Source organism: Pleurodeles waltl, chromosome 2_1, assembly GCF_031143425.1.
Source record: "Pleurodeles waltl isolate 20211129_DDA chromosome 2_1, aPleWal1.hap1.20221129, whole genome shotgun sequence".
Lineage (NCBI taxonomy): Eukaryota > Metazoa > Chordata > Amphibia > Caudata > Salamandridae > Pleurodeles > Pleurodeles waltl.
In genome coordinates this window covers 201,370,141-201,395,079 of record NC_090438.1, presented here as the reverse complement: position 1 = coordinate 201,395,079, position 24,939 = coordinate 201,370,141, and the positions used below count along the sequence as shown (strand labels likewise).

The 24,939-nt window shown below is 45.3% G+C and overlaps 1 protein-coding gene across 3 annotated transcripts in view; it reads left to right on the top strand.

Annotated features, from left to right (window-relative positions):
- MTMR1 (myotubularin related protein 1) overlaps positions 1-24,939 on the top strand; it is a 403,694-nt gene that overhangs the window by 197,775 nt on the left and 180,980 nt on the right. For all 3 annotated transcript variants that reach the window (XM_069212405.1, XM_069212404.1, XM_069212403.1), the window contains one exon: positions 14,207-14,290. In XM_069212405.1, coding sequence (XP_069068506.1) covers positions 14,207-14,290 — 84 coding nt within the window. The remainder of the gene's footprint in view (positions 1-14,206; positions 14,291-24,939) is intronic.

The following is a 24,939-nucleotide window of genomic DNA, read 5'->3' as shown; positions in this document are numbered from 1 at the left end:
ATTTGGTAGTTTGCTGCCTTGGTGGCGGTACTTATGTGCTCCTGCATGTTCAAGTGCTTGTCTAGTGTTACTCCCAAGGATCTTGTGCAATCCATAATGCGTGGAGAGAAGTTAAGAGCAGTTAGATGCTTCATCCATAATTCGACCTCTGGTGAATTTTTGGGTCGGACGATTAAGGGGAATTCCATTTTGAGGGCATTTAGTTTGAGGTGGTTACGAGTCAGCCAGTTTTGAGGTTTTTGTAGAGTTATGTTGAGGGACTTAATATCTTCAGGGGAGGAGATTTTCAGATATAGTTGGGTGTCATTGGAATACATGTAAAAATGGGTGCTGGATAGTTGCAGAATTTCAGTTTGAGGCTTCATGAATAGGTTAAAGAGAGCGGTGATAGAGTGGACCCCAGTGTGACCCCTAATGTGACCAGTGTGGCCTTGGACGGGGACTGATTAACCTTGATTCTTTGACTTTTGTTGTGGAAAAATTAGGTGAACCAGTTTAGGATGGACCCTGATAGCTCCATCCTATGTTCCAGTCATTCAAGGAGGCTGTCAGGTTTAACTGTATCGAAGGCTGACGATAGGTCGAGGAGGATTAGAAGGCAGGATTCATTCTGATTTAGCATTTTTGGAGCGTCATCCACTGTGTGCTTGAAAGCTGATTCAGTACTGTGGCCATGACGAAAGTCGGAGTGGAATTGATCTAGAAGTTAGAATCCTTCTATGTGGTTGCATAGTTGAACCTGGACACATTTTTAAGGAGCTTCGCCAGAGTCGGAATGTCGGAAATTGGGTGGAAGTTGCTTAGGTCCGGGCGGTCTGCCATGTTTTTTTTTTTTTTTTTTAAATAAGGGTTACCTGCCTAGATTTTAGGCAGCCAGGAATGGAAAATACCTTGAAGTAGTGAGGCTTTTACTATCTTGGTTCAAAGTGGGAGTGTAAACGATTTGATCTCACTGAAGAAATTTGATAACAGCGGATCGTTGAAGTGGTTTGAGGGTTTCAGAGGATTTCAGAGATGTTAGAATTTTGAGACTGTCACTTTCATCAAAGGTTTGGAATGTGTTCCAAGAAGGATTGTTTTTGGGGGTGTGCCCAGGGAGTCATGTGGGGAAAGCGAGTCTGAAATACGGTATGACCGGGAGGTGCCTCAGTGCTGATCGCAAATCATTTTCAATAATTTCTGTCTTTCCCAGAAAGAAGAAGGTAAATTCCTCGGTTTGGAGCAGGTTTAGATTGGTTATTTGATTGTAGTTTGTCAAGTTCTAAAACTTTTTTTGTTCGATTTCTGGCTTGATCCAGTTGGGTTCTAAAGAAATGTGCTTTCGAACTTCTCTTTCAGCGTTTAGGCTTCCATTGAACCAAGGTTTGGAGTCTTTGGTGGACGTTCTTTTTAGTGGTAAGGGTGCAATTGAGTCTAGAATGTTCATCATGGAATTGTTGTACTGATCTGTAAGTACCTGGACATCTAACATGTTAGTGCTGGACATTTTTTGTTTTCACAACATCTGTGATGAGGAATGTGGTGCGGTGGTGGTGTGTCCAGTCATAAAAAACCAATAGAATCAAGTTGGGTGGAGTCATACTTAACTATGATAAGGTCCAGGGTCGCCCCCTTGTTGTATGTAGGGTTGGTGCAGATTTGGTACAGATCAAGGTCAGCAAGGAAGGATTTCAGGCTGTTCACTGCGGGGTCATTTCACCATCTGGTCTGTTAGCGCTTCCTAACCTGATGATGTTGTGACTCAGGGGGACTAGTATGTCCAGTATAGGTGCAGAGGCATTGTTCACCCATGTTCGGTCAGGATTAAGAGGTCAAGCTCATGTGTAAGGATGAGGTTGGCGATATCTGGTGTGTGTCGCACAGTCGATCTGCAGTTAAGAAGAATGGATTTCAGGTTAGGGTAGGTGTCAGCTGAGGGAGTCTTTGTGATGGTAATACGCTTAAGGTTAGCTTTGTTTAAGACCCTGGTGTTGGGCCTATGTTCTCTGTGTGGATTCACAGGGATAGTTTGGATTTGCCCCAGATTGTAAGTGTCAAGTGTGTAGAGTTGTTTTTATATAACATAGTTTATTGATTTTTCAAAAGGGAAAAAATTAAAACAAACAAATGAAACAAAACTCAGACAAGATACCCGTGGATTACATAACAATTCCTATGTATAGAATCATGCACTGGCCACATTAAGAGCACAGCTAACATAGCCGTAGGATGTCCGTCATATACTAGAACTGGTATTTGGTTCAACAAATGATTACTTAGACATTGCAGGTGATGATACAGTTAAGACAATGCTTGTCCATTTTACATAACCTTCCCTCCAACATGTCCGCTATAATGCAATATAACATGTTTACACAATTTTTAGCAATAAGAGCAAGAAGGTCACCACGTTCAGATCTATTGGATAAAAGCCTACCTAATGCTTGTATTACTTAAACTATGAATGGGGTAGGGGAAAACATAAGGAGCAGGATTCCCAACATGTTCCCCACACGTTCAGCCACTATCCTCATAAACAGATTTAATCACTGTCTTCTCCCTGTGCCTTAAAAAGTTCCAACATGGTGTCTCACGCCAGAACTATAGGCTGCTTACGCAGTCTTCTGTATTCTTCTCTGCGCAGCGATGAGCTCTCGGTAGATCCCCACTTCCAGACCTCTTCACACCAACTATCCACAGGAGGCACAGTGGAAGACTTCCAGCGGCTCGTGATTTGCTGTTTTGCTAGCAGAAGTGCTAGGTCCACAAAACGTGTTTCAGTTTTTAATGATGAGGGTCTCAGATAGAGTCCCAATATACAATGCTCCATCGTGTCCCATTGTTGATGCCCTGTCATGGAAACTAGGGTTTCTTTAACTTCCCCCCAATAAGTATGCAGTGCAAGCATGACTATACCATGTGCAGTAAATTGGCATTTTCAGTGTGGCAGCGCGGGCACAAGGAAGGGAGTGAGGGAAGATTCTGTGTATTTTTGAGGGCATACGGTAAACTCTGTGGAATAATGAAAATGTAATGAATTTTAACCACATGTTGCAAGGTATTAAGCTGGGATACTCCATCAAAAAGCTCAATTTTTTGTCATGGAGAACACAGCCAAGATCATGCAGCCAAGATCCGTCTCCCATTGGACCCTCAGTGGTGTAAGTGAAACAGATAAGTGGGAGCGTAAGCCCTTGCAAAGCCATTTGACTTAATGTCTGCCAGGCCCCATTTTGTATACTGATTGAACAAAAACATGTGTACTTGGTTCAGAACCCATTGATGACCAGTGTGTACGAATATAGTGTAGAATGTGGGCGTGTGTAATCGAAAGATTCCCAGGCAGGCCATGGAATTGTGTGAAGTCTCGATGGGACAGTAGCAAGCTATCTTCAAACAGATCTCCAACTGTAGTTATTCCCACCGCTCCCCAAGGTATTAAGCTTGCCGATGTGAACCTGCCAAACAGAGTAGGCAGACCACACAAAGGCACATTCAGGCAAAAGGTTGAGGTGTCATGTGTGGTACGACGCGTAGCCCTCCAGTACAGTAGAGCATTTCGGAGTACAGAAATTGGAGGGTGCCATGCAACTCCCAGCAGCAGTAGAATGTGTAGCCGACCAGCATTCAACATAGGTTGTGAGTAACCTATTGAGATGGGATATAGGTGTATCCCAGCAAGCCAGCAGTGGTACAGCCACTGCAGCTGGGCTGCAAAACAATAAGAGTGGAAGTCAGGGGCACCTACTCTGCCACTGTCCACTGGTAGTTTCCATCTTTGAAGGCTATCCCCATATTAGATTAAGTAGGAGGGATTCAAGGGTTTTGAAAACCTTCGCGGAAAGAATACTGGTAGAGTGACAAAACAGTAAAGTAGTTTGGGCAGCATGACCATCTTAGGAATGGCCAGTCAGCCTGTTAATGATAGGGGTAGTGTGACCCAGAACTTCACTTGTGTCCCTAGTGTGGAAATGGCCATAATTAAGTTTCCTTCCAACAGGTCTACCGTGGATCTATATACCTTTATGCCCAGCTAGCTGAATGTGTGTCGTGCGACAGCTATAACCCGCGTACCCATGTGAATTGTGTTTTGCTTCATGGCGACCCAGAAGGAGAAGGCATAGGGCTTTGCAGGGTTGATCTGTAGAACGGATAAGGTCTCAAAGGACTGCAGGAGAGTGGGGATCAACGCAGGATTCATACTGAAGTTTTGGGTATAAACCAGATTATCATCTGCATATATGGAGATTGCATTGGCTTGTGGGCATCACAGAATACACCAAGTCTCTGCCTCCTGTCTACGTTTTTGTGCAGGAGGCTCCATGGTCAGTATGAAGAACAACAGTGACAATGGGCATCCCTATCGTGCGCCCCTGCCTATAATATACTCCATGGAAATGTGTGCACTTATTTTAACCCTTGATGTAGGTATAGCATTTAATAATTGAGCCCACTTAGTAAAGTCTGGGGTATTTTGAAGAGCTGCAAAACTGTTAACATATAATACCAATCTAATAAATCAAAAACCTGTTGGATGGTCCAGTGATAGGCAGCCTATCCTGGCATCTGGGAAGTCATCATGTGCAATTTTCATCACCTGATATATAGTTGAATGTTAAATGATGTGCTCTGGCGTGGCACAAATCCACATTGATCTACGTGGATCAGGTCTGAAAGCAAGGTGAGTAGTCTGCGGGCTAAGACTTTGCTAAAAAAAAATGTATATTTCATAGTTAAGAGAGAGAGTGGCCTATTTGAAGCCATGTCTACTGAGGCCTGCCCAGGCTTGAGCAGTGAAGTGAGCAGGGCCTGTTTGCTGGTCGGAGGTAATGCGCCCTCTTCCAGGGATGCATTGTATAATTTCTCAAGCTTCAGGACCAATCGGGAAGCAGAAGTAGAGTAGAATTCAACAGGCAAGCCATCTATGCCAGGCATTTTGTTGCGTGCCATCTTTTTTATGACAGTACGTATTTCCCCTCTGATAAGGAGGCTCCTAGTGATTCAATCACAGCGGGTGTGATCTGTGGAAGTCTCCGATAACTCAGAAAAGCCTACCTGTCCAAGACTGGCAGTGCAGGTTGTGCTTTATTTAGCTCAGTGTAGTAGGAGTGGAAAGCCTCATTGACATCCACTTGAGTGGTGCATGGAATCCCTGAAAGTAAGGTAATGTTCAATATCAGGGTACGAGAAATTGGCGGCCGTATCATTTTAGCTAGTAATGTACACACTCTATCACCCTCAGAGTGCATTTTTTGTAGATATGATTTATAGTCAATGATTCTCTACCTCTCCAAGACCTCTGCGAGTTCTGTTCTAGAGTTCTCCCAAACGGGTAGGGTCATGTGCCGTCTCATGTTCAAGGCACCCTAACCGTGTCTCTGTAGTTTTCAACTCTTAGATGTCAGTATGTCAAGCACCCATTACGGGAGGTATGGATACACCTCTTATCAATACTTTGAAAGCCTCTCACTTGATAAGTGACGTAGAGCCGCTCCTTCATTGTCCGCAGAGTAGGAGTCTATGGCGGTACCAAGAGTGTTGCGGAAGACTGCATCTTCAAGTAGTGTGGGCTGCATTCTCTAAGTTGGAATTGGCGTTTAGATCACACCCCATGTCAATACAACCTCCAGTGGATTGTGGTCAGAGAAAGCCTTTTCAAGATAGGTTGACCCAATACATTTCCAAACCATGTGTGATGTACATAGGTTACACTTTAATCGTGTATGCATGCTGTGTGGGGGAGAAAAGAAGGAATATTCACACATGCCTCTGTTGTGTTCTCTCTAATCATCAAGTAAGGATCAGCTGGATACCTGTGGGCTTTAGCTTGTTTGATGGCTCCTGTGTGTGGCAAAGGGGGGGGGGGGGGTGGTGAGAACAGTGGGGGTCGATATCCAAGACTGCATTAAAGCCATCTCCTATCAACCGCAGAATATGCAACCATTCCGCAAGAATGGAGGATATACGTTGGAGGAGAAGGTCCTGATCTGTGTTTGGTGCATATACACTGCCTAAAACTAACATTTTGCCATCCGCGGACCCCCAGACAAAGACATATCAGCCACGCACATCAGTCCTGACAAATTCTGCCTCAAAAGGAATCCCAGGTCGCAACTACACATGTAGTAGCGGATAGTTGACCCCTCCATTTGGTTTTCAGTTTTGTGACTAAGCGAGGTGAGTTTCCTGTAAGCAAACTATAGTCGCTTTCTGATGGTGTAGCTGCACCAGGACTCTATGCCTGTTTTTTGGACTGATCCAAACCCACTTATATTCCAAGTGACTAATTATTGTGTTGTAGTGTAGACGACAAGAGCATGCATTATTGCCTGTCAGGGTGGTAAGGGCCTCCTTGATGAGATTATATGCATGTTAGGCAGGGTAACTAAAACAACTTCAAAATTGATATACCCCTAATACTAGGTCCAATGGAACCTCCCGTTCAACCATTAAACAACTAAAGAAATGTTTGCTAGTGCAAAAGGAAAACATTTGGCAATTGCTTACTTGGGGGGGGACAGCCTCTGGTCGTAAGAAGTGGGGTGTATGTCAGAAAAATGTTCTGCACAGGCACCCTGAGTATACGGTGGTAGACCTATTTATAGATCTATACTCGGGTTAAGTAACCCCAACTCTCAGGCATAGAGATCTTAGAGCATGCATGCGAGAGTAAAGGCCTCTGTTCGACGTCAAGCAATAGCTGCTATAATACAAAAAACAAGTAATTGACACCAAAATGAACCTGGTGTATCCCCACCATGTCCCCTTCCCCCTCCCCCACACCATTGGTGTGAAAAAATAGGAGAGAGTGGGGTTGGGAAGGGATAGGAATATTTAAGGAGGGAGGAGGAGAGGCAGAGAGGAAGGTGGGGAGCACTTAAAACACTCATCTGAACCATCTACCAGAGGCGGTAGTAGAAAAAACAGGCCAGTGATTATCTATGATAAAATTCAAGTTAATAAATCAGCAGTTTGAGGTGTTACAGTACGATATAGTGCCATGCTTGTGTTCGAGTCCAAGTCTGAGCTGGCGCCAGCCGAGGAGCTGGTAGATGGCTGATGACACGCAAGTATATAGTTGCCAGGACAGTTCTCCTGCCGTCCAGGGCCTGCTGTTGAGATGGTGCCGCTGCAGAGACCAACCCATGTAGTGGTCTCTGTTTAAGCCGGCAAGAAGGTATGCACTATTTCCCAGGAGGACAGTCAAAGGGAGGAGGCCATTTCATGTTAGGATAATTTTGTTCCAGCCAGTCACATACAGCACTTAAGGAGTCCAAAAATATGGATTTCTGGTTAAGTAATACTTTTAATTGCACCGAATACATCTGGGCATAGGGAAACCTTCTGCATGCAGCTGTTTTTTGACTGCCATAAAGGAAGCACGTCTCCTTTGTACCTCCAAGGAATAATCTGGAAACAAAGATAAGGTTGCATTGTCTATTGTTATGGGGGCCTTATCCCTAGCCTTCTGGAGGAGAATGTTACAGTCTCTGAATATGAGAATACGTGCAATCTTAGGGCATGGTGGTGTTCTGGGGGGTGGTTCTGCAGCGAAAAGTGCGGAAATTAGTGCCCTCCAGTCCCTCAGGCATAACTATAATAACTATAACTTTAATGCACACATTATTATGATGTGCGCATCCCCCTTCGTCTTCTGCCCTGTAATGGAGGACAGCGAGCTGCCTTTGGAAGTTCGGAGATGGCCGTGGAGTGAGAGACCTGCACTGGGGAAAATGTAGACATAGTACTTACAGCTCCTTTCACTTTCTTTGAAAGTTTGCAGTGATCATTACGTAGGATCCCAAAATCAGCAGCTAAAGCGTCAATGCGGTGTTCAATTGCAGTCCTAGAGTCTGTAATTTCTTTGAGTATCCTCTTTAGTTTATCTAGCGAGGGCACCAGGTATGTGGATGGGACACAGTCCTCGAGAGTATAGGTGGAGGAGCCATCTGAAAGACTATATTGGGACGATCTCCCATCATGTTGCGATGCGGCCAGAGTACGAACCACATGTCAATCCAGCATATCAATTGGCAAGTTAAACACCCCAGCTAGTATGAATGCACAGGTGAGCTCCAGATTGTCATGTTCCACCAGGGAAGCCCTGTGCCAGATGATGGAGGTGCTCTGCTACAAGCTTACCCCCACAATTGGTAAGGACTTGTTAGTGCTGCGTTGTGCTCAGGAGAAGGGGGCCCGGCCGTATGCAGCCCAGGATGGCAACCGCTGCCTCTGTGAATTCAGACCAACAGCCCATGACATGTAGCAGCCCCCGGCCACTACGGCGTTTTAAAAAATCCAGGGACAGTCTGTCCTTATCACACTCAGGATCTGGAGCCACCCAGCGTTGGTAGAGAGGTATGTGGTGGAGAGGCCTGGACTTTAATGGAGCATTACTAGAAGAGTGAAGGTGGTGTCAGCTATTCAGATTTCAGGGGAGGATTTCGATCCATACCCGCCCTAATGTGGGTCCAGAGTGGTCAGTTCAGGAACCATAATTGTGCAGGCACCAGGGAGTCAATGTTGCAGCTACCTCCCACCTATCCAGGAAGCGCCAACTTATGTAGGAAAACGTCATATGGCCACAGCCGTTGGCCCAGCATTCCTTCCGACCGCACACGCCGCAGGCCACTCCCGCGAAGCTCACAGCACACAGCCTCTAAGCTCATTGTCATTGTACACTGCAGCCTGGGCCCTCTTATCAGGCGCGATCCTGTCTCCCTGGTCGTCACAACTCACCTCCAAATTATTGTCCCTGCTGGTTCGGTGACACACTCCTCCACCGATCGCCGTAGCTGTGCCTGCCACAGCCTGCATTGAGTATGATACACCGGCTCCCAGTCAATCACCGGCTTCCAAACTCGGCACCCTGATTTCTCTGCCAGGGTAAGATTATGGGTCACTATGCGGGCTGCCATGAGTTGTGGGGGGTCCCCTTCTGCTTTAGCCCCGGGTCCAGCAGTCACTCCCAATCTAGTGCAGGGATACTCGTGCCAGCTGCGCCATCCACAGTGCACAAGCTGCGGCGAACCCCGCCAGCACGGACAATCTCCATAGCATTCACCCTTACTAGGCCTCCTTCAAATAATCACTAGGTACTGTCACAGTACCCCTTCATTGTGGGATGTTAAGGGTTGTAATTACGGCAATTGTAGCGGATTAATGCAGATTCTCAGGTGCCCAGCAGGAGTTCTAGAGAGAGATGTCCACCATCTCCGGCGGTTGCCACACACCCTCACCAGAGTGTGTAAAGTTATATGAAAGGAGAAGGGCTCGAAGGTCAGGGGGCCATGGGGAATGTCTTTGGATTGTGAGCGGTACCTGCAAGGGTATATTCGGGAGTCTAGACTTTAGTTGAGGAGAAGGTTTTAAAGTTAGGACCGTGAAACTTTGTGCCCGCTGCTCTAGAGGAGTGGTGTGGGTACAGTCTGGTTCGGTGGTTAATGGGAGGGGACACGGACCCCCAGAAGGAGTTGCAGAGTTGGTTTTGAGTATGCTGCTCGACAAAGGGGAGCGTGGACATGTAGCAAGGAGAGCGCTATGTGTAGCGAGAGCATATGTGGTCACTAGTAGAGGTTCTTGTGAGACGCCTGAGGAGCTAGGATAGCCTTGAGAGGAGAAGGTTTCGTTACTGGACACAGTGTTCTTAATGATAGAGAAGATTTCATCAAATATTTCCAGGTTGCTGTTGATTGGATGAGGATAGTCCTATTGTTATATAGGGTGATGGTAGCATCTGCTCTGCAAAAGAGTTAGTGAGCTCGTGAGAGTCTTAGAACATGAGGAATTGTCCTTGAAGTAATGATCGAGACCAAAGAATATAGAGCTTTCCTCCATTGTGCCTGTTGTTTTGTGAAGACGATAAGATCACTTCCTATAGCTCCTTTATTCGAGCAGAAGTAGGAGTCAATCATTAAAATTTCTGGGTGGGATTTGAGGAGTCTGTTTTAAGTTCTTAGATGTGTTATTTGTTAGGTTATGAGGGTATTTCATTTTATATCCATTTAGGGTGGCCTGCTCTTGTTTGGAGTCAAGTGTTCTTAGAGAGTTAGGATCCTGGTCTGGACGAGCAACTAAAACTGGATGGATGAATGGATTTATTAAATGTGGTTCGGGCTCAAGATTTATTCTCTACAGCTGTAATAGGAACAAGGGATACTGGCTCGGAATTACCCTGCTATGAGTCATTCCAGGCTAATAATAGGCATTCCCAACTTAAGGATAATGATATAAACCTAGTAAGGGAGGAGACATTCCAGGCTACCAAAACACAGGGTAGTAATTGGTGAAAAAAGGCCTGATGGTGGGAGTGATGGAGATGTAGATCGTACCCTGAAACATTAATAATAGGCAGGAGCAAGGTTAGGTTGAGAAGGGCAGAATTGTTAGGGTGAGAAGAAGTTATAGGGTACAGTAGGGATCAGACAATAGCCATTACAAGATGGACGCGGCTTAGAGACTCTGTGATATCAGTCTAAAGCTAGAGCCGGAGTCCTACTTTGCTTTCTACGGAAGTCCTATGTTTGTTTCAATGCAAGAAGGAGAGGGCCACCATCTTAGAAATGAGACCCTAAAGTCAAAGGGGAGAGAGAGAACCCCAAAATGGCTAGTGAAATGCAAAGCAACTCGATCTCTGTTGCATTGCCAAGCCCCAACATATTTGGAGCATCAGGCACCTTTGCGAGGGGGTCCTTCCAGAACTGATCAGTATCTTAATGCTTATAATAAAATTAATTAATAGATCTAGTTTTAATAAAAAAAACAGTGATCAAGGCCATTGAATGGTAATCTTTGCATTAGTGTTTCGTTTTTGTGAGTCTTGGAAAGTGAATCTTTGGCCTTCTTCGTGCTATCAGAAACCTTGCCAAAGTCTGTTAAGGTTTTCAAATGAAGTATCGAAGGTGCCGATATAGATTGGGATAACAGTCCATAGAATTTCAAGGTGGTATACCTGAGAGAATTAGTATAAAATTGGATGCTCCCTTCTCCCAAACTGGCTGCTACAATCGTGATGGTAGGCAATACGTCCCTAATATGCGTGCCAGTGGTCAAGTGTTTAGGAATGAGAAATTTCCTAGCTCATGTAAAGGAAAGTTTAAATTCTATTAAGGACACGTAGGTGAGGTTTATGCATGTCTTTGATCACTTTTTTATTATTCAGCAGATTCAAAGCTAAACAGAAAACATCAAACACTACATATCCTGTGATAGCAGGGAAGAGTGTCCATGACAACCATTAACCAATATTTACGCTGTCCGTATATGCATATAAGACCCTGCCCCACGCAGTCCTTCCTCTTCATCACTGTAGGAGGTTAAGTTCAAGCAGCTTCAATACGCATTTTAATCAGAACCCAAGGATGAAATAAAACTTTTAAATATATTCCTCCTTAAACATAAGCTCTAGACCCATACTAATATAGTAACAATGCTTATTACACACACTGTGAATAAATTATCATTAACCTATTCTGTGACCAGGAATACACAATAAGAAATCTCCACATGATACTAAACTCTTGGCAGACCAATGGAGAAAACATTATGGGAGAGAAGCAATGTGTTAATAACCTACAATAAATAACTTACTACATCACTTTATGATAATGAATCGAACTAGCTAATATTGGATAGTACTTGATACTTCCAGTTATTCACTACATCCATGTCTTAACTGACTTTGCACCAGGTACAACATACTCCCTGTAATGCAGACTTCTGGGAGGGTAGGCATATTGTGATATGACGTGGGAGGAATAATCCTCGCCTCCATGTCCTTAATAGAATTGAAGCTTTCCTTTACGTGAGCTAGGAAATTTCTCATTCTATGTCAGGACAGGAGGCAAGGATTATGCATTTTTAAAGCTTACCACCAGAGATGTGACATTGTATATTGGTTTAAAGTAAAACCTTTTGAAGGTAGACTCTGATGACCAATCTGCCGCATTCATAATATCTTCCAGTCTGCTGCCAACCTGAACAGCCTTGGATGTCATAGTCCCCCTGGCCGAATGAGCCTCAAAACGATGAGTATTGATCCCGGCCTCTGCCATTATCTATCTTACCCACCTGGCAATGGAAGGAGAAGAAATGGCCTTGAATTGCTTCTTAATGGCAGTCAGAAGTCGTTTCTCACCCGGGGTCTTACCGCCTCAGTCATCTCCTCGTAAGCCTGTAGGCATCATACCACACAACGTTTGGGAAAACTCTAGAAAAATGGGTAAGATACTGACCTGGTATTTGTTTTGGTCTTTCATGAAGAAGTGACGGTAACCCCTTCCAGGGTAAAAATCCTTGATATGATATCCAACGCTCTGATATCTGAAACCATTTTGCAAGATATGACACACAATAACATAGCCAATTTCACTGAAATCTTTTTCCTCGACAGTTACTGATTATCCTGCCAACCTGCAAAGAGACGCAGTACCAGGTTAACATCCCATGAGCCAAAGTATCTGGGCTCCAGGGTCCTTGCCATTCTGATGTCCTTCGCAGTTTACACACTCACGGATGTTCGCCGACCAGAATATTTTTGATGGGAAGGTGCTCTGCTAAAATTGCCTATCTTATAAAATTCAGCACATTGCTGTAATTTTAAAACACATTGAAGACATTGTTATGTGCAGCTTTTTCTTATTTAAGTCTGGTATTAGCCAAGACCTTTTGATTTTACTAAAATATTTTTCATATACCTGCATACAGGGGGCTTTCAGCCATCTCTCTTCATCCATTGGTCTGCTGTTATGTCATTCACATTTAGCTTCTGGCTACTATGGCATTTAGCATGGGGCAGTGGGTCAGCCTACTTAAACCACTGGTTAACTTTACTATGAGTGACTGCATTTTGTTCTTTCACAAGGAGCACATCTGCACACAAGATAGTTCCCTTCATAAAACCTAATCAAAATTACCTTTAAAAAACCAAATCCTACACCCCACCCTACACTACATAGTACAGTCCATTCCTTTCAACTGTCCACTCCTCATCCCTTTATTCACACATGTTGCATTTACTGCCCACATTGTTTCTGTTGTAACAAAGTGATTTGAAGACTGTAATCCGCTTTTACCCATATTATTTAGACTGTTAATATTGAAATAACTGTCGCTATGTAAAAAAAAAAAAAAATACCTTTAAGCTAGTTCCCTTCAGTGCAAGTGTTTTTGTTTTTCCATTAGAATTACTTTAGTGTTGCCTTTGTATTTAGAGCCTGATGTGTTAGCAGGGCGCTCCTGATGCGAACACACAGGCACATGCCATCTTCATCAGATCCCATCCCCTGCCATTACTGTTATAAATTCCTTTTGGAGTGGTTTGCTTTTCTGACTACTGATATTTTACAGCATATAATAATGTGTCCATTTGAAACTGTTCTGTATTAAGTTATTGTATCTCTTTTTACTTTGTTCTTTTTCTCCTTTCTTTCTTGCCTATTTTCCTTTTTCCACTTGCTTTCTTTTTGTCTTCCTTTTTTGTTGCCTTTTTTATTTCTTGCATTGTTGCCTTATTTCCTTTTTTCTTTGTTTTTCTTTATATTTTCTTGCATTCATTCTTGCCTGCCTGCCTTCTTTCTTTCTTTCTTTCTTTCTTTCTTTCTTTCTTTCTTTCTTTCTTTCTTTCTTTCTTTCTTTCTTTCTTTCTTTCTTTCTCTTTCATTTTCTTTCTTTCTTTATTTTTTCTTTCTCTTCTTCTCTTTTCTCTTTCTTCTTCTTTCTCTTTCTTTCTCTCGTTCTGTCTCTTTCTTTCCTTCTTTCTTTCTTTCTTTCTTTCTTTCTTTCTTTCTTTCTTTCTTTCTTCAAAAACCATAGCAAAATAAAACAAGAATTGCCAGAAATCTGGCGGCCAACACCATACCTATTGGCTTTGCCAAAGATTGCTTTTAAGTGTTAACCACGTTTAATAAGCTTTAACAAGGAAAAAGCTTAGCTCTCAGTCATAAAGTGATATGACAACGTATAATACTTGCAAGGTTCAATAGGTACTCTGTCATTTTGGTCATTAAAAAGGTTAATGACTGGACATTTATGTCTATTGCATTGTGGTTTAAAGTGTGTTTCTATTTAATTAACAATGAATGTATGAAACGTTGCTGTTGCGCTTGTGAAGGTCATGTTGACTGTTTACATTTATGCATGCATTCATGATTTGCATTTTAATATTTATATACGTTTTGAGCACTCGGGTGCATTTAATAATGTAGTATACTTATTTTTTTCTTTAAAGCCTCTGTTTGCATTCAGTTATAAAGAAAAATTCCCTCTGAATGGCTGGAAAGTGTATGATCCAGTCGCAGAATACAAGCGACAGGTGAGTTGTGGTATAGGTTTATGCTGCTTACATTTTATGTTGAATTCGAAGTTTCTCGCCCAGGCTCTTGTCCAGATTGCCAGTGTGTCTGTTAAGAAGACACATCCCCTTCTGCCCAGTTGTTAAGTAGCTATGTTTTTGCCTGAGAATGTCAGTAAACAAGTAGGGATTGTAGATGCCTCAGCGAAAGGTAGTTGGACACATGACGGGCCTTATGTTCGTTTTGTTGTCACTTTCTACTCCTTGTTGCATGTTGGGGAGCCTCGGTCACTGCAGAACACATTCTCTGGGTTTTACCTGTGACTTCATCCATGTTCGCAGTGTTGTTGCCTTGTTGGAGAGTTTTTCAAATGTCTGTAGTCAGAGCCTTGCCATCTTTAGGAAAATAAGTTCCAGTAGCATTAATGTGAATTAGTTACTACCTATGAATTATGCTTTTGTTAGCTGCCTCGGGTGTTTTTTTTCAGGATAGTTGTTTCTAGCATAAGATGAGGGTGTGGAGGACAGTGAAATGGGAAGGGACATTTAGCACTATGGTGCAGGCTGTTGAACTAATGGTTTCTTAGATCCTGGACATTTACCACAGTCCCTCCTGCATTAGTCATGCGACTCCTGGCACTAGTGGGATAATTCTTCTACAGCTCTAGGAAACCTAAAAGCGACTGTCCAAGAGGGGCACATAGTAGCTTTAGAGACATTTCGAGGACATTTGATCTGTGAGAGGCATTGATATGGCAGTCTGCGACGGAAGTGTAGTAAGCCTCGCTCTACCCATGAGAGTCACAGGCCAGACCATGTCAAACAAATATCGAGAAGATGTCCAGCATGTCTCTCCTTCCTTCTGTCAGGGCAGAGCATGCTGTCCCTTCCTCCACTTCTGTTCTGGCTCCTTAATGTCTGAGATCAGTGCTTTTAGTAGTATAAACCCGTACATTCCTACTACATGGCTAGATATGACCGAGGGTGCAGTTTCTTAAGAACAGAGTCAACCTTGTTGTTATTCACACCACTTATTACTGCATCCTCTGTCATGATGTCCTGTCTGCCAGACTAGCTAACAAATTAATCCTTGGAATCACCATCGGGGCTGCAACTTTTAGATATACATTAAACATGTCACAAATATGTCATAATCCTGGCAACATAGAAATTTAGTTGGATGCTTCTGTGCAATGAACGTAAAGACCATGAGCATGTTGGTAAATGCGCAGTCCAAACTGAAGTCGATGCTGGATCTGCCTCCGCAGGGAACCAGAAGAGAGGGACACCTGGGGCTGGATAGCCTGAGGACTGAGTGGAGAGAGTCCCTTTTGGGGCATTTCCTCATTTGTGGAGCTGTTATCCTCAAGCCTAGAGGCGTCACGTTACTAAAGCAATGCGGCCACCAGATTTCTCGCTCTCATCTTTTCCATGACTGCATTTGTGCTTGTAATGGATGAAGTTAGATCTAAACAGAGCACCGCATCACTTTTTTTGTACAAACGCTTCTATGCCATGGCCAGAGTGTACACTGCATTTGAGCTGTGTGCCACGTGAATCTTACCTGTTCTATCTAAATGGGTGTCTTCCTGTACAGCGTCAGGAAGCCGAAAGTCTGTGAATGTCTTAATACAGGCCTTTTGCACAAGACTGGCTAAATATGGACTTCCTTGAGATGACAGTACTATACTCTCTGGCGACTGACATGAAGCCTGGGAGGAAAATGCAAAACTATGCCCTTCCCCATACCAAGGTTCGGTGATTGGATCACAGTCAGTTCACAGCGATCTTGATGACCGGCAATGAATAATGTTGACCGCTCAGCTAATCTATTCACAAAGAGCTGCCTCCTGCACAGCATAATTGTCCATCATGACATTGATCTGTCCACCATGTGCCTACTCTGCTGTCACCAGAAGCATGCCCAAATAATCTCGGAGTCCATCGAGTTAGGGTGACTCGAGCATGGGTTTAGAGGGCAAAATTCAATTTTTACCTAATACTGAAGTCCTCTGTCTCATGTGAAACAGATGAAAAATCAGAGGATGCACAGAATGCAGGCTCCTTTGTAGCACCCAGCAAGCGTCATCAGGGTTAGCAGGTGCAGCATTTTGTACTTAAATTTTTTTTTTCCCCAGAATGCACACCACAGGCAATGACTATAGCGGGACGAGTGACGTAGAGATAATGGCGGTTACTACTGGAGTGGCCATCTCTTCACTGAAGTGTCTTAATGCTCTTCAGTGAAAGCCCTGCGCCAACAACTCTTACAGCTTTAACCTGCCGCATGGCTTCCTTTGAAAGCATGTTGTGAAGCTGAGGACAGACGAGTAACACAGGTTTGAATCGGCGTCTGGGATGCTTGGAGTTACCACCAATTTGATTGATGATGATTGAAATTCCAGCGGAGTAGCACTAGTCATTTCTTTATTCTTAAGTTCATTTTGGATTTTATATCCCACACGTGATTACTTTGCTTTATTCTGGACTGTAAATGTTTTTCAAGATGTGACCTGCGTATTATTTGCGTTGTTTTCACATCCAGTAAGACTTCAGCTACATTTCCACTTCGGAAACTTGAAATAGTACGATATTGTGACTTTTCAATTCAAAAAGAGAAAAGAGTGTACCTGATGGAACAGCTGCAAAGCATGTAGAAATATCTGCTTTCGCTGTTTTAGTCGGACTGTACCAACCCAATAAGTGTATGAAAAGTCTGCAATAAATATTTCAGGTAAAATGCTCTTTTAGTACAGTACTTTCTGCACAATTCGAACGTTTGATGCCAGGTTCTGAATAAGTCGCCACTCTCCCAATTTCAAATTCCGTGACATTGGAGGTAGTTCTTTCTGGTAATTCATGTACTTGGTCAACGTTATCCCTTGTTCACAACCCTGCAGCTATCCCTATTAGCATATGTCATGGTCGAACTACAGTGTGGTGTGAAAAAAAGGCTTGGGGGCAGAAGTGAGACACTGATGCCTGAAGGCACAATAATGGAAAGTTTGTCCCTTTGAGAAAGACTTACTTACTATCGTGGATTGCTCAGGTATGCAGATCAAAGACGGTAAAAATGATAATTCCTCAAAATTTGTTGGATGTCATTTCAATGTTTGTCTTTCTGTATGTTTGACTTAAGTATCTTAGGGATAGGCAGGTCATCCCAAATTTTTAAAAAAACTTTGTGCAGCCAATAGGCCTGGCATTGGCAGGCTCATGCAGGTTAGTTTTTTCAAATTTTTTATTGCAGGAATATGCCCCAAAAAGAAAAGCATGTGCCCACCTAATTGTGGCCTCCATATGCTTGTGAACGAGTTTTACATTTAAACAACATTCCCTGATGTAGCCGTTTTAGTGGTGATTTGTTTTTGTATAAAACCCTTTCAGTTGTTATATGCATTTTATTTCTATTTGTGAAATAGTCACCAGCTAACCAAACAATCAAATCACAGTTAGCTACAATGTAACCTAAACACTTTAAAAAGGAGACAGACCATAAATCACTAACTGGGCACTCAGAGTGCCAGCAAAAATGAAATTAAAAAATAACCAAATGAAAAAGCACATTTGGAGCCAGGTTTAGCAGTCAAGTGATACGAACCATTTTTTAGGTGGATGAGAATTATGTGCACAATCTTTCTGCAGTCTTTCAAAGTGAGGGCAGCCAGTGAGTAAAATAGGCTGACCGCTGCTTCTTGCTGTATTCCCTGGTGGGCAGAAGCAAAATATGAATGTCTATATAACAAACAGATGTATGATGCCTGTTGACCTAAAGGACCTCTATGTAATCATAGCATATGCATTCATTTTCTGAAAAAAAACAACTGCCTGACAAGAAAGCGAAAGCTGTCTCTAACACCAGGCCCAGTGAAAAAAGACAGTGGGACGTAGGTATTGGGCTAAAATTTCCAATATTTGCAACACAAATTAATTTGGTATTTTGCGTTGTCTTGTCGAAGAGGGAGCTAAAAAAGTAGTCCAACTTCGCAAATTTACTAATGAGCTTGCCTGACACAATTGCTGCCCTCCACAGCAGGGACTACAGCAGCCGCTGTGTCTGCTATCACAACACCAAAACCTGCCACTACAGCAGCGACTGCAATTGCTTAAACAGTGACCACATTGAGAACCCCAGGGACAACATGGTTAGGAGCAACATTCATAACTGCTGTCATCACAGCATGGACAACTGCATCAACTAGTGCTGTCACTGTGACAGGCACCGCAGCAGCAGCAACAGCTGCAGCATGGAAGGGACAAAAGCAGTGACCATGGTTGTAACCGCATCAGGAACAACAGCTACCACCATGGCAGCCGTCAACAACACCTGCAAGGACAGCTGGGCCTACTGCAATGACCAGTGCTTATATGCCCTGGTAGTGCCGAGGCCTCCTACCACCCAACACCACTCACCCATCCTCCGCTTAAGCTTGAATTAAAAACCTTAGATACGTTTCACTTTGGGATTAGCGGTCGTAAACCCCGCCGTATTTTATTGACAAAATATTGTTAATCATAATCAAAAATTATACGCACTAACCACAATCCTGTTCCCAAAGTATTTACAGAGTTCAAGGGATGCCTAGCCTTAACAGAGTACGCTAATACATCCTCATTCCTGTCACTGACTAAAACCATCGTTCCTGCGTACCCAATGTTGGTGCTGGTGAATGAGATCATGACTGTTTTCCCATACCCCAAACCCTACCCCTCCTTAAGCTACAAATCCCAGGGGAAGGGTCTCCATAAGGGTGTTCTCATACCTTCCAGACTGGATTGCTGTGGAGGGGGGCCCTAGGATACCTACCCCGAGCGCCCCCGCAACCCTGAGACTCCCCCCCCCCAATGGGCAGTGCTCACTTCAGACCTTCTGCACATGCGTGAGTGGTTGGCCCTAGGGGCCAGATGCCAGCGACCGCTCGCAACCCCCGCGCCCCTGTGTGTCGTCCACACTTCCCAGCCAGCATCCCTTGGAGGGTCCAATTAGCTTGTCACACAATTTTGTAATAAGAAGGTACCCATTTATATTCCCAGTCATGATCTCACCCCGCAACAGGCCCACATCGTTGCCCGACTGTGTGGCTCCCCGCCCCCCATGAAGAGGTCACATAAGCTGGGAGAGCCAGGCGAGTATAGTCTCTAAAAACATTTCATAGCCTACTCGTGAACGATAAACTCTGTCCTGCAGAAAAAACCTGTCTCCTTTAATGCAGCCATGCAAGATCAAAGCCAACTTTGGAGACCGAAACAACTTCGCCAATTTGCTTTTAATTCTTCTTACTGAGTCATTGAGGGCTTTCACTGAGATCCCGCCCCTCCAGAAAGAATGAGGAATCATGTTCGACCAAGCGAGGGCAGCCAGAGGAAATTTTTTGGCCAACCAACCAATTTCGGATATTACCAGCTCAAACAGCTGCCGGTGTCCTAGCGCGACCAAATCATTACCCCCAAGGTGCAGAACAATGATGTCCGGTGACGAGTAGCCTAAAGGGGGCATTGAATCCAGGAATGTCCTAATTGAGTGAGCCGCAGCCCGCCTCGGCCAAAGAAAGAGATGCCAAAACCAGCCTCCGATGGGCGTGACGCAAAGGCACTCCTTGCAAATAGTTCACCTGCACGTCGGACATGGGAATGTCCGATTACCCAAACCGTGATGATACCCGCAAATCCTGCATGCACCGGAGTTTTTGGAACCGTCAAATACTTGTGGCAGGTGTCTGCAAAGAGTACAAAGAAAGAGAGGTGTCAAGGACATGAACTCTCAGCATATGTAGCCTCACATATCGCTTGTAGCAATCCGATGACCACCTTCAAATTCTCTGAACCGCTGCTCCTGGGTAACCCATTGCCACAGCTGCTGTGGCTGCCCCTATCCTAAAGGACTGAGTGCCAAAATCTGAGGCATCCAAACCTGCTGCCAGAAGGGAACGCTTGAATACCTGTGAGAATTGGTACCTAGTAAGTGGCGTGCCGTCCGCATGCACCAAAACCGCACCTGTCGCCCCTGGACCACGCAGTGCTAGGAAGGCCTCCGTTCCGTATAGGACAACATGCATTACCTGGGGCCTCCTCCGCTCCGGGGAGGTGAGACCTGAAAGCCTGCATCTTAAAACGGGAGAGTGCGTCAGCAGCGTTATTCAACACTCCAGGTACGTGCTTAGCTCTGAAGGTCACATTTAACCTTAAACACAATAATACTATCCCTTTCAGCAGCCTTAGAATCATCTTGCACTTAGCTGCTTGCTGGTTAATGCACTCAACAACAGACATATTATCAGACCAGAAAATCACTGACTGATTCCAAAATCCCTCCAGCCAAACAGACAAAGCCACTAAAATTGGGAACAGCTCCAGAAAACCAATATTGGCCACTAGGCCCTCCTGGACCCAGTCTAAGGGCCATCGCTGAGCGAACCATGCTGTAACAAATATAGCCCCAAAGCCTACGCTCCCAGCTGCATCAGTAAAAAGTCCCAATTCCTCGTTGGACCTCGGTGGACAAGGCCACACCACTGTCCCATTAAAGTCACGCAGAAAGGTTTCCCAAATCCTCATATCTTGTTTGACCTCATTGGAAAGCCTGGTGTGATGATGCTGGACTTTTAAACCTGACATGGCTTGGGCAATTGACCGAGAAAAGGGGCGCCCCCTGGGTATGATTCGCAGCGCAAAGTTGAGCTGCCCGACCAAGCAGTGCAACTGATGAAGCATCACCTTCTGCACCCTTAGGCAAGACCGCAACACGTGTGAAAAGGACACCACTTTCTCCCAAGGCAATCTCGACACACCTGCCACTGAATCCAACTCTATCCCTAGGAATTCAACCGTGGAGCAGGGGCCACCTTCTTTCCTTCAGCAAGTGGAACCCCAAATTCCTTCATGAGTTTTTTTAAATACGTCCCAGCACAGTGATTAGATCCAGCAGGCCCAAGAAAGAGGAAATCATCCAAGTAGTGTAAAACCCGCCTATGCCGCGCCCTGTCCCTAAATACCCAGTCCAAGAAGGTACTACATTTCTCAAAATAAGCACATGACACAGAGCAGCCCATAGGCATACGCCTATCAAGGTGACATTGTAGCTGCCTGTGATTTGATTGTTTGGTTAGCTGGTGACTATTTCACAAATAGAAATAAAATGCATATAACAATTGAAAGGGTTTTATACAAAGTAATACTGTCCTTCCCACTGGAAACCCAACAAGCGGAAGTCCTCAGGATGCACTGGCAACATTTCTCCATCAAAGCTCCAGGCCCCAGCTCCTGCAGCATTTGAATTGCCTGATCCAAAGAAGCATACCTAACTGAACACAATGCCCCATCAATGGCCTCATTCACTGACTGCCCCTTTGAAGCGGACAGATTGTGAATCAGTCTGAACTCCCCTGGCTGTTTCTTGGGGACTACCCCTAAAGGAGAACAAACAAAGCCCTGCATGGGAATTTCATCAAAGGGCCGTGCCACCCACCCCAAATCCAGTTCCTTCTTGATCTTTCTACTTGCCACACCGGGGTTGGAAATCAAAGACAGCTGGTTCTTACAATGGGGCGAGCCAACATGGTCCTGAGCTGGTATCCTGAAACCGTCCTTAAAGCCCAAATACAACACCTGCGCAGCTGCTTGGTTGGGGTAAATGTTAGGCCAAGGGACCATAGCCAAAAGATTAACGGGGGACGAAGCCTTAACAAAAGATACCATGTGACCCGCGCACCTTAAATCGTCAATCCTGTTTCTTGGCCCCTTTATCTCTTGATTTTTAAAAACACTTGAATTCCGGGTGGGAGGCCTGGCCACAAAAGGAGCAGCAGTGCTTAAAACAGCATGTCTCGGGAGACTGGGAGCAAGTGCTCCGGTTGAAATTCCAGCAGGCTCCCCTCTTGGCCCCTTTTACCCCCTGAGGCTCCTGAGCCTGTGCCTGCAGGCCCACGAAAAAGCTGCTGGCCCGACCCCTGAGTGCGTTTAGTATAACGCAAAAAAGTGATTATGTGTATCTGATCCCAAGCCAATGCAGGCTTATACGCCTTAATTCTCCTGAATTCCTTATCATATTCCTTCCATGCCGTGCCACCATATTCGTCATGTGCCCCCACAATCCTGTTCTGATAGTAAGCTAACTGGGCACCTAAGTCACTGAAGCGTTCAGCTAGAATGGCCTGATAAATGGAGAACGCTCTAATCCAGTTGGACAAAGACTCCTCCACTCTCCTTCTTTGTGGCCCATGTCCACACACTCTTGAATGTGCGCACTCTTTGCAACGCCACACTTCCTCATTCTCAGCTTTGGCAACCAGCAAACTGAAGTTATCGATGTACGCCCCCTTCCAAATCTTCTCCCTCACCTCAACCGGTACATGTAGACCTAACTGTTCATGCTCTGAGCAAATATCCCCCAAGGCCATAAGGGGTGAAGGGTGACCAGTACCTGAACTTGCAGTTTCCCGGGCCACTGAAGTCGTTGCTGTAGAGGTCACCACTGCTGGGGGATTAACTGCCTGGGTTGCGGGCACGCCCGATGCAGAAGTAACTGGCTGTGCCGCGGACGATGCAACAGTAGGCAACTGGTCCCCCCCTGTAAGGGTTGGGGAGAAGGAGCTGGCTGGCCCCCTGCACCCCCCCCCTCCACTAGTGTTTGAATCTGTCCCTTTTTCTTGAGACCCCTGGGCACCCTTCGCAGTGCCCAACCTGGAAAACAGTTGTCGAGCCTTTTCCCTAACGTCTTCCTCATTAGCCCCAGACATTGGGCCCCACACTAAATTGGTGGACAGCAACCCTATCTCATACAACCATGGCAATACAGACGTCAAATGGCCCACAAGATCCCGCTGACTGGCCTCCCCAGTGTCTTTACCCGCAAATGTGTTTGTTGTAGGGACCGCAACGCCCGCAATCTGCGCTGGCACCTGACTGGACCCCACTCCCAGCGTGCCCTGCATTCACTTCCGGTGATGCACTAACCTCAGGCTGCGTTGAATCTAGATTGATACAATTCCCAACCTGCGTAGGGGTGGCCTCCGCCCGCCTCCCCCCAGGGCCTTTACCTTTCCTCTGTCCCCGTACCCTCTTTGGAGCTGGGGGGATCGCCTCGCTAGATGGTGCTCCCGACCCTGAAGAAGAAGTCTGTGCCTTCAAGGATGCTATGGCCTGGTCCACAGCGTCCATCCTAAGCATCAGGGCCTCAAGGAGCTCATCTGTTCGTGACTGTTTCACAGCCATGACCACTAGAACACCAAAATGTATAAATGGGCCCCTAAAAGGAAAACACCTCCAAACAGGAAATTGCTCACCGACCCCAAAGGGACTCCCCTTCCAAGATATAACTTAATGTAAGGGCCCCTTGCCATAAACCCCAACAGTTATGACAAAAGGGCACCTCCCCTACACGCGCAGCACTATCTGTCAAGCAAAGCAGGACCACTAACGCTCCCCACACAATATTAGCCAGGTGGCCGCTCGCCCAGTAGCCCAGGAACCCCACAGGAGCCGCCACTGAGAGTAATTCGGGTCAGGTGAGCTAAGCTCAAACCCGTACGGCCCCCGTGAGGCTTGCTGGGCCACTCCCGTCGTCCTCTTCTCCCTTCTGATGCGGCAGAAAGCAACCTGCAAACTAGAGCACCTAACAAAATTAATTAAAAATGTAAAAAATTGCCAAAGAAAGAAAAAGGAAAAAAGTAGCCCCAAAACAGCCCAGAAGCAGGCCAAGAAAGAAAAATAGCCCAAACAAAAGAACAGTAAGAAAAATAGTCCAAATTCCTGTTGCGGCCCCCTGATCCGATCGGCGAGCGTGAGAAAGATGCGCTCGCCAACACCGGCCACCTTATAAGGCCAGCCGCGTGACGTCATTTTCGTGCGCAACCCCGGAAGCACAAAGAGCGCTTCCGTGGCCGCCAAACAGTGTTTCTGGGGCTGCGGGCCCCTTCCCAGCCACTTGGCTGTGTTTTTCTTGATGGATGGGGGCAGGGGAGCCTTTCGCTCCCCGACCCACGTCCGGCCCAGCACCGCCACCATAAGCGGGCCCCCTTGATTGGGGTGGCCCTGTGCAATTTGTTAAAAAAAAGAGTGTTGGTGCCCGAATCTCTGCTCTAAATCGGCTGCCAGTGCAATTAAACGTCAGTGCCTGGAATGCCAAGGCTGATAGTCTTAAATCCGGTACCAAATATTCACTTACCCTTTTTTTTCTTTCAGGTTCCTGCTTTCTTCCTTTGTGACGGTTTTGCTGTCTTTCTCTTCCTCAGTCTTTATATTTTCCCTTCTCTTGCACTTGGAAAATACCTGATGCAGAAAAATAAGTGCTGGTCCCCAAACGTAAGTGCCGGTGGCCCCCCACCATCAACCACCGGCCCAAATTATGCCCTGGCAATAACCATAGCTGTAATGACACCATTGACCACAGGATGAACCAATCCTGTCGCCATAGTTGCAAACAGAGCAGTAACTACAGCAATAACTACAGATACTAAGGGAGCAGCAACAACAGGAGCCACAGTTGTAATCACAGCTATCCCAAAGCAGAGACAATAGCAACAACAGCAGTAAGCACATGAAAGAACACGGCTCCTGACACAGTTGGGTCTACTCAGGCCACAACAGCAAAGACCTCTGCAGCAACAACAATCAATACCTAAGCAAGGACTACATTAGGGACCACAGTAGCTGTCCACAATAGTGGTCAGTGG